The sequence below is a fragment of the Diaphorina citri genome, unplaced genomic scaffold, assembly GCF_000475195.1.
Source record: "Diaphorina citri unplaced genomic scaffold, Diaci psyllid genome assembly version 1.1 scaffold1566, whole genome shotgun sequence".
Classification (NCBI taxonomy): Eukaryota; Metazoa; Arthropoda; class Insecta; order Hemiptera; family Psyllidae; genus Diaphorina; species Diaphorina citri.
In genome coordinates, this window is record NW_007378992.1 from 31,582 (window position 1) to 42,462 (window position 10,881).

At 36.0% G+C, this 10,881-nt stretch overlaps 1 protein-coding gene across 1 annotated transcript in view; it reads right to left on the bottom strand.

Annotated features, from left to right (window-relative positions):
- Positions 1–3,149: 3,149 nt before the first annotated feature.
- Positions 3,150–10,881, bottom strand: part of LOC103516428 (protein crooked neck-like) — a 10,235-nt gene continuing 2,503 nt past the window's right edge. Inside the window, exons 3-4 of the mRNA XM_017447038.2 lie at positions 4,589–4,837; positions 3,150–4,029 (exon numbers count right to left, since the gene is read on the bottom strand). Coding sequence (XP_017302527.1) covers positions 3,718–4,029; positions 4,589–4,837 — 561 coding nt within the window. The 3' untranslated portion in view covers positions 3,150–3,717. The remainder of the gene's footprint in view (positions 4,030–4,588; positions 4,838–10,881) is intronic.

A 10,881-nucleotide genomic window follows, 5' to 3' on the forward strand; every position in this document is an offset into this window, starting at 1 on the left:
ATTCTGTAGATGAACCACGAAGAAGTGTGATATTCTGTAGATGACCAACGAAGAAGTGTGATATTCTGTAGATGAACCACGAAGAAGTGTGATATTCTGTAATTGTTGTTCTTCTTCCTAACCTTTTCCCATTTTAATGGGTTCGGCGTTTCTTGTCAGTCTCTTCCTTGTCAGTCTGTTGTTAGTTCTTACTTAGAGGTTTCCAGAGCATCTGGTCAGGTCTAATGAGGCTCCATCCCAAGTTTCAACAATTTATTGATAGTTTACAGTTGTCTATGATGGTCAAGCAGGTTCTTGAACTGATTCGTCGTGATGGCATTGACAGAAAAAAAAAAAAAAAAAAAAAAAAAAAAAAAAAAAAAAAACCAACCCCCCTCCAACCCTAGCAATTACAGTTCCCTCTATCAAACCCCAAAAAAAAAAAAAAAAAAAAATATGAAAATGAGCAGCAAATGTCAAGAATATCATTCTTAGACAAACAAGTCAGGAGGTAGGACTTTACTGTTAAAGCAATTGTAAAAATAAATGTCTGAAAAAAAAAGTCACGACACAAAGAGAGATCTCTTTGTGTACAGACTCAGTGAACCTACAGGAGAAACATCAATTGTTCTGCGGGAAATGGTGTTTGAATTGATCAATTCACACATGGGTTTAAACACTCTGAGGTATGAATTTGATGTTGGCCAAGAATTTGGAAGTGTTATTTATACTTCAGAGATGGAAATTGTGAGGAAACGAGAACCTGCGTTTCTATGTAAGATTATATTTTGTGTGGTGTGTTGTTGAGAGCGCCACAATGTCATTTATCGCATTAGAATATTATTTTAATCGTAGACACTGCAGACAGCCTATGGTAAATACTTTGGGCATGTGCTACCCCCTTGAGGATGTGTACATTTTGTACTTAAGAGTATTACTTAATTTGGACTTTTTTCCCCAACTTATAAAGACTGTATACACTGTGTGTACCTAATATTTATTACTTTGCTTTTAGTGCCCGTGAAAACAAGGCTCTATTTCACGAGCAACTAACTTTACTCTACGCGCAGAAAAAAAACGTAGTACTTTTCGCATAAAATGGTGCATTGCAAAATGATCAATTTTCATATGCAATAATATGCCCATCACTTTTTATTTCTATCGGGTAGTTTGAGCAGATTTCTGTCCATTATTTTATACATTTATACGATTTTGTCTTTGTATACAGACTTACAGAGAAGGGAAATTTTTTACTTCCCTCTATTATGCACATTTTTATACCCACTTAACTGCATATACATATTAACTGCACTTAACGTATTTTTACTTAATATTTGTTTATACGTTTATACCTATAATTTTATAGATGTTTAAAAATAAAAATTACATTCCTCATACTATATGTTCATGTTCTTATGATTTTCAGAAAGGTCCAACCACCGGTACGGATAAAGTAAAGAAAGGCGGGTCTTATCTATGCAACGAACAATATTGCTATCGGCATAGATGTGCCGCTAGGAGTCAAAACACACCTGATAGCTCAGCAGGCAACCTGGGATTCCGATGTGCTGCTGATGTTTCGTGATTAACAAGAAACGCGTGATAGTTCCTAAATATGAATAATGAAGAAGTGTGATATTCTGTAGATGACCAACAAAGAAATGTGATATTCTGTAGATGAACCACGAAGAAGTGTGATATTCTGTAGATGACCAACGAAGAAGTGTGATATTCTGTAGATGACCAACGAAGAAGTGTGATATTCTGTAGATGAACCACGAAGAAGTGTGATATTCTGTAGATGACCAACGAAGAAGTGTGATATTCTGTAGATGACCAACGAAGAAGTGTGATATTCTGTAGATGACCCACGAAGAAGTGTGATATTAGACAGATTTCGCAACGCATTTTTTTTGGGGATCGGGACGATGCTCGACGAGTTTTGGTTTCTGCGCATGACACACATTATGCCAGCCTAGTTAGCTTGGTTGGTAGCGCGTCTGCCTTATAAGCGCTAGGCCGCGGGTTCGATTCCCGCCCGGGGCGGAAGTGTGATACCCTCAAGAATAAAATTAAGTCACTCAAAGAACAACAATAGAATTTGACCACACAGTTCACCGTGATCAAACATGAAAATGACCAGCCTAGTTAGCTTGGTTGGTAGCGCGTCTGCTTTGTAAGCGCTAGGCCGCGGGTTCGATTCCCGCCCGGGGCGGATTTTATCCTGATGGGATATTGTTCGTTCTCGGAACGGCTGGCTTTCCTTCTATCCTGTCTTCCTTCTCTCTTCGATTTCAGGACGATAAGACCCTAGCAGTTACAGTTCCCTCTATCAAACCTCAAACCTCAAAAACAAAACAAAAAAATATGGAAAAGGAGCAGCAATGTCAAGAATTATCTTCTTAGCAAACAAGTCCAGGAGGTAGGACTTACTGGTTAAAGCAATTTGTAAAAATAAAATATGTCTGAACAAAAAAAGTCACGACACCAAAGAGAGATCTCTTTGTGTACAGATTCGCTCAGTGAACCTATCAGGAGAAAAACAATCTCATCTTCATTGTTCTGCGCGGGATCCTCATCCGTTTGTGATATTGATACAGAATGTCACACATACATTGGTTCCTCCTAAGCACTCGATGGCTCTGTGGAGTATATAGAGAGAATGATGATGGGTCCCCGCTACTTGCTTCTGGACAGTCGTCTCGTATGTTAGTAGATTGATGAGAGAATGCGAAAGTTGGTGACAGGAAGACGAGAACCTGCGTTTCTATGTAAGAATTATATTTTGTGTTGTGTGTTGTGAGAGCACCAAAATGTCATTCTACCTCATTTAGAATATTATCTTAATCGTGACACGTGAGGGGCCAGACAGCCCATGGTAAATACTTTGGGCATGTGCCTACCCCTTTGAGGATGTGTCCATTTTTGTACTTAAGAGTATTATTACTTAATTTGGACCTTTTATTCCGCCAACTTATAAACGAACTGTATACACTGTGTGTACCTGAATATTTATTACTTTGCTTTTAGTGCCCGTGAAAACAAGGCTCTATTTCACGAGCAACTAACTTTACTCTACGCGCAGAAAAAAAACGTAGTACTTTTCGCATAAAATGGTGCATTTCAAAATGATCAATTTTCATATGCAATAATATGCCCATCACTTTTTATTTCTATCGGGTAGTTTGAGCAGATTTCTGTCCATTATTTTATACATTTATACGATTTTGTCTTTGTATACAGACTTACAGAGAAGGGAAATTTTTTACTTCCCTCTATTATGCACATTTTTATACCCACTTAACTGCATATACATATTAACTGCACTTAACGTATTTTTACTTAATATTTGTTTATACGTTTATACCTATAATTTTATAGATGTTTAAAAATAAAAATTACATTCCTCATTTATATTACAGCACAAAATTCGATTGTTTATTAAATAATTTATTTACAAAGTTATTTGTATTTTGTCTCATGTGACAACAGTTGTCATCTAGAGAAGTGCTAAGGTTTAGTGACGGAGATATTACCCTCCATTTGGCGACAAACTACCCGCCTCCTCTCATTAACCTCACCCATCCGGATACCAAACGCGCGCAAAGTTGCTTAACTTCAGTGATCCATGGAGAACTGGTGCATTTTCAATGTGTTATCACTGCTGGCCATTGTTCCGAAATAATTCATCTCTTTCGAAAAGATTACGACGATTTATGTCAGGAATTCTCTCATGAATCAATGTTCTGTCTCTACCTCTCTTTCTTTCTCTCCTTCAGAATCACTATCTTCCTCTCTGTCGTCTCTCTCATCATCACTATCTCTATCTCTTTCATCCTTTTTCTCATCTTCCTCTTCTCTATCTCTCTCTTTATCTCTTTCCTCTTCCTCGTTTTCTTTATTCGCTCCCTCCTCTCCTATTTTGTTGCCTTGTTTCTCCTCCATGGCTTTCTTCCAGGCCTTCGCCTTCTCCAATAGTTTCAGGTTGGGTTTAGCCGCCTCATCCTCAGGGAATATATAGTCGAACACCTCCTCCCATCCCTCCTCCACCTGGAAAACAAAGAGAACGTCAATCACATTATACTTCTTTAGTAATAGAAAGTAAAAAGAAGACAGAAATTAATTGAAAGCCGAATGTCATGTAAAATGCTGGGAAAAACTGAATATTAATAATAATAATAAACTGAATATTAAACATTCCCACCCAAGGTAGGTACATAGGTATTTCTTTAACCACGATCGAATAAACTACGGGCTAAAAAATTCCCGGAGGGACGGACCCAGCTTGTTTTGTTTTACAAGATTAATTTATTAATTACCAGACCGCGGTTTGTAAAACAAAAAAAGCGAACAGTTTTCATTTTCCCCTATTGATTTTAAGTTGTTTTAGAAAAATAATGAGTTTTGTGTCATTCCTAAAACTCTCCGTTCACTTACCCCCTCATCGTTGTAAGTCTTGACTCGTTTCTTAGCGCGGCGCGGTAGTTTACTATTGAGTTTCGCCCGAGATTAGTTGTTTTAGAAAAAGTGTTGTGTATACCCTTGAAAGTTCTAACTTTTTTAAAAGTAATGAGTTTTGTGTCATTCCTAAAACCCTCCGTTCACTTACCCCCTCATCGTTGTAAGTCTTGACTCGTTTCTTAGCGCGGCGCGGTAGTTTACTATTGAGTTTCGCTCGGGATTCATCATCTCCATGTTGTGCTTCAAATTCCTTCCACGCCTCTAGCAACATTACTCTCTCTTCTTTCTCGCTGGAAGCTTTGAGTGCTTGGTTTGCTCTCTCGAATACACGCCGAGCGAGCGATACGCTGTCCTCGTCACCGGATGACATTTCGAACTGAGCGTAGTTCATCCATACCTGGGGAAATAGGGGGAGCAAGAAAATGAATCGATGAAAAGTCTCAGGAGTCAAGACACCCCTGATCACTCGAAAAATAAGTGGGGGGGGGGAATCAGGATGAAAAAAGAAGTGTATAATATAAATCATGGTTTTCGATATTCAAGCCTAGTCACATCTGCTACACTTTATGGGGCTGTGTCGTAGCATGTCCCACAACTCCCCCATCAGATGGGCTAGAAGAGACACACTTCACATTTAGGTGCTGGGTGAACACAAGAACACGAAAAAGTAACCTTAATCGAATTAAGACTGCATTTTTATTATTTTTGTCAATGGTAGGCATTGAACCCGGGACCTTTTATAAGACGAGTAAGCGCATTACCACTGGACCAACCATACCCCACTAACATCTACAATATGATTCTTATTCAATTCACTTATTTTTACTGTTCAAATTCACTCAGCACAAATAAGTTTATCCTTAGGAAAAGTATAGACCTGGATTTTAACAGTAGTTGGACTTTGCTTTTTAAGTTTTTTGTTGTTGTTGCTTTTACAACCACACACAGCACAGTTAACCATTGTTAAAGAAACAACAAGTTAATATAAAATCACTGTATTTAGAAGAAGAAGAAGAGACTTGCTCGGCCGTGCAACGATGACGTTGCTTGACTATGACTACAACAGTTTGGAATTTTGATTCTTCAACATTGTATCTTCTTGCTAGATCAGGTATGCAAGGCTCATAGATTGACTTCTTCTCGTGAAAAGTCTCAGGAGTCAAGACACCCCTAATTACTTGAAAAATAAGTGGGGGGGGGAATCAGGATGAAAAAAAAGTGTAGAATATAAATCATGGTCTTTGAACATTCGATATTCAAGCCTAGTCACATCTGCTACACTTTATGGGGCTGTGTCGTAGCATGTCCCACAACTCCCCCATCAGATGGACTAGAAGAGACATACTTCACATTTAGGTGCTGGGTCAACACAAGAACACGAAAAAGTAACCGTAATCGAATTAAGACTGCATTTATATTATTTTCAGCTTCATACTTTTAAATATCTTCTTCATAGCCCAGTACTTACTCCATCCTATCTTGATTCTTCTTTCAACTTCTCTTTCAACAACATTCTCACATGATATCAGTTGTCCCAGATATACACATTCATTCACTTTTTTGATTTCTTCTCCACGTCTAGTATAGTGTCAATTTTTTTGGTGAAGTTCGTCTAGAACTTATTATAAGCTTTCTACCTTTGAGAAGCCTTTTGGTAAACATTTAACCGTCAAAAGTCAACACATTCATTCACTTTTCTGATTTCTTCTCCATTAATCATTATCCCTGGTACTTCTTCTTTGGTAAGTATGTTTGTTTTATTTATGTTTATATGTAATCCATGTTTTAGGCTCTCTTCTCTCAGCTTTATTATCATTGTTTTTAATTCATCGATGTTTTTTCCAATTAGAACATGTTTATATGTAATCCATGTTTTAGGCTCTCTTCTCTCAGCTTTATTATCATTGTTTTTAATTCATCGATGTTTTTTCCAATTAGAATCACATCATCCGCGAATCTTAGGTTAGTAATGTTTTCTCCATTCACACTTATACCGCTTCCTTCCCAGTCGATGTTGCCAAATATCAATTCCAGTACTGTATTGAAGAGCTCAGCGGATAAGGGGCAGCCTTGTTTAGTCCCGCGTTTTACATCAAACTCTCTTCCTGTGCGATCCAGTGATATAAAGGCCTTACATTTGTAGAGTTCCTTGAGTGTTTGAATGTATATATCATCCATGTCTATTTTCTTTAGTGATTTCCATATGCTGTCTTGAACCCTTGTTTAGTCCCGCGTTTTACATCAAACTCTCTTCCTGTGCGATCCAGTGATATAAAAGCCTTACATTTGTAGAGTTCCTTGAGTGTTTGAATGTATATATCATCCATGTCTATTTTCTTTAGTGATTTCCATATGCTGTCTTGAAAAATACTGTCAAAAGCTTTAACATAGTCAACTACGGCTATAGATAGTTCCAGTTGGTATTCTCTGCTTTTCTCCAATAATTGTCCCATTGTTTGCAAGTTGTCTGTGGTTGAGAACGAACTCCGAAATCCAGCTTGTTCTGGTGGTTGTGCTTCATCTATCTTTTTCCTCATCCGTTTTTGTATAATTTTGGCATATAATTTGTATAAACACGACGAGAGGCTGATGGGTCTATAGTTGGATACGTCTTCTTTTGGTCCTTTCTTATGTATTAGGATGATCTTGCTAAGTTTCCATTGTTTAGGTACTTCATGTTCGTAAAATATCCTGTTAAATAGGTCTACTAGTTTTGGGGCTATGATGTCTTTTCCATATATTATGAGGTCATTCGTTATGCCATCGTTTCCTGGTGCCTTTTCTTTTTTGATTTCGCTAATTGCTTTCATAATTTCTGACTCCATAATCTTGTAGTTTTCATCAAATTCTGATTTTTCCATTCTAATGTAAGTTGTAATCGGTTCTTCATCTCTTCTTTCTTCAAGTGAGTATAGTCTTTCATAAAATTTGGTAACTTCTTCTACTATTTCTTCTCTGTTTGTTGTCATTGTGTTATCTTCTTTCTTTACTTTTGATATCCATGTCTTTTTAACGTTCGATAACTCTTTCTGTATTTTCTTTGTCGATCCTGTGCTGTCCATAATTTTGTTGATCACATCTTCTTCAAACTTGACAATATCTTCGCGAATTTTCCTTTTTGTTAGTTTTCGTATTTCACAATGTTCAATCTTTTGGGCTGGTGTTTTGTTAGGAATTCTATTCAATTCTTCTCGTCTTTTTATTAGTTCTTTTGTTGCCTCTGATATCTTCTTACTATATTTCCTTCCTTGATTTCCTGCTTCATTATTTTCTCTGGTTACACTCTCTTTTATTGCTTCTTCTATTCTATCATACATTTCTTGTACTGTTCCCTGATTGAAATTTTCTCGAGATAAAAGGTTTTTTAGGTGTGTTTGGTATGATTCGATGGATATTTTTACTTTGTAGTATTTGTTGTCATTGTCATAATACTTTTCTTGAAATGCTGGGTTGAATTCTATCATAATCAGTCGATGATCTGATCTTACTCAGCTATGGAGAGGATAATAAACTGTTTATCGAAGCACAGGCGGGATTTCGTCCAGGACGAGGCTGTACGGATAACGTTTTCACATCAAATTGTAGGTTTTTTTCTATGGTAAATTTGAAAATGGTCTTATGTTTTTGTGTAAGAATATAGTCTATTTCATAAGTTTTCTGGTTTGGTGCTTTCCACGTCCATCTATCATTGTATTGGAAGAAGCTATTTACAATTTTCAATCCTTGAGATGCTGCAAAGTTCGTTAAAATTTCGCCAGATTTATTTCTTTTCCCTTTTCCAAAATTGCCCATTATTCTTTCATCACCTCGTTGCTTCTTTCCAATACACGAATTGAAATCTCCAATGAGAAGTATGTGGTCACCTTCACAATGTTCTTTCTGAATTATTGTATCTACTTCTTCATAAAATGCGTTTATTTCTTCTTCTTTATGGTTACTCGTGGGCGCATGAACCTGTATAATTGTACATTTCTTTTTCTTGAATACCATTTTTAGTATAGCTATTCTTTTACTTGCAGGGATAAAATTAATGATATTGTTTCTATATTTGTTTTTCACCATGAATCCAGTTCCAAACTGGCTGTTTTCCGCACTTGAGTGTAGCATGATGTAACCGTTTTTTCTTTCGCTTAGTATTTCTTCGTTTCTTCTAATTTCAGCTAATCCAATCACATCCCATTCTATGTCTTTTAGTGCATGTTCCAATTCTTCAATTCGATCTTCTGTCCTTAATGTTCTTGTGTTGAATGTTCCTATCCGAATGATTTTATTTCTTCTATTCTTGACATTGTTAATACTGTTGTTAGTAGGTTTCTTTGGTTGCTATTCCTTTGAGGGAGCATTTTTCTCTTGTTGCTGCCTGTTGTCTGTATGGTTATCATTCTTCTGTAATTCTTTTCCATTATTTTCTCTTTCTTTTCTTTCATCCTTTTCATTTCCATCAGTGTGTGTGTTCTTTTCTTCTTCAAGTTCATTATTCTGATTAGTTGTTGTCTTTTTGGTTTGTGTGGAATCGGTCTGAAACATTTGTATGGTTATCATTCTTCTGTAATTCTTTTCCATTATTTTCTCTTTCTTTTCTTTCATCCTTTTCATTTTCATCAGTGTGTGTGTTCTTTTCTTCTTCAAGTTCATTATTCTGATTAGTTGTTGTCTTTTTGGTTTGTGTGGAATCGGTCTGAAACATTGTGTCAATTCTCGTTTGTTCTAGATTGTCTACTCTTCTTCGAATATATGTTGCTGTTGTTTTTTTGATTTTCTTTTTAGGCTTCACCGGATTGCCAATCTCCATCTCATCTCTAATTACTTCTGGTGATCTTTGCCGTTTCTTTTCACTCTGATCAGTCAAATATTCACACTCCATGTCTGTATCTTCTTGTGTTTCAGCCATCTCTTTTCTTCTCTCTCCATTCACAATCAGAGACTTTCCTCTAATAATTACGTGATGTCCACTTGCTCTTAGTTCTTTCATTTTTTTAACCAAGTTCTTCTTTTCAATCTCTTCTTTTTCACATAGGTCATTTTCAATGAAAATTTTTGATCTTTTCAGTATTCCTTTTTTATTAACAACTTCTCTCTTTCTGCAGTTGGTGACGAACTTTATTAAAATTGGTCTATCTCTCCCAGCTTCTGTCCTTTTTCCCAGTCTGAAGAAGTTATCAACTTCATTTCTCCCAATTCCCATTTGCATTTTATCATTCAGGAACCATCTCACTATTTCTCTCAAATCTTCGTATGTTTCATCTTGTCCTTCTTTTATTCCGTAAACAACAATATTTCTCTTCTTTGATTCCTTTTCCAAAGTGTTTATTTTCTTTTCTAGTTTCTCTATTTTCTCATTGATTTGCTTATTTTGACGATTGTTATCTTCATATTTTTCTTCAATTAGGTCTCTGGTTTGTTTCTGAGATTCATTGAAATCACCCCTCATTTTTTTAATTTCTTCTAGCACTTGTACAATCATGTCTATTCCTTCTGCCATATTGTATTTTCAAAATTTTCTCTGATCAGTATTTAAGATTATTTAGGTACTTGATGACGTCACTAGTATTTAATTATGGTACACCTTCAGATATTCTCCAACGTTTCTCTACCTCCTTGTATTTAAAACTCGAACACAGACACTGTGTAGGCAACACTTTTCTGGATATAACCAACTAAGTACATAGGTAGGTAGTACACTTTATATGATTATATGCACCCACTACATGATACCAATAGGAATAGCAATATAGTTACAGTATGTACAGGTATAGTGCAACAGTGAAGTTGTGTTCTCCCTTTGTATCTAAGTAGGTACGTATTATAGGTAACTCTGTCTAGGTGACACTTCTTGATTACCAACTGCGTAGTTATAGTTATTATATCTGTACTTTTACTCTGTATGATATCTGTAGCTATTCAATGTCCACTAGCTCCAATGAATCTTATTGATTGTTTATTACGAAATATTTTTTTAAAATATTTCTTTTTGTATCTTACAACTTTTTGAGTTCAGATCTGATTACAGACTAAATTCACTTACATTCTGTAGATAGCTTCTTTCTTTTCAAATTTCTACTTCCGTTACTGCTTTCTTCTATTAGGTTAGATTGAAAGTTTCACAATTTATTTTTAAAACTCTTACACACATACAATATGTTTATCACACCGCTGACTCCAAGCGATGGCAGAATCTATTTTATCACTATTAATTAATTTATTTAGCTTCTTCTCTTAACCTAAACTCATCTTCATCTCTCAACGCATAGAACCGAAGACTTCCACTGCTGGTGGCTACACAGATCCTTTCTAAACCTGCGAACACACACGGAAATTAGTGAGAATTCACCAGATGAGAGGAACTTTTGGGAACATAATAAATTAATTGCTTTGTTTTTGTTTTGTTTTGTTTTTGTTTTTTTTTTTTTTTTTTTTTTTTTTTTCGGTGGCCCCCAGCAC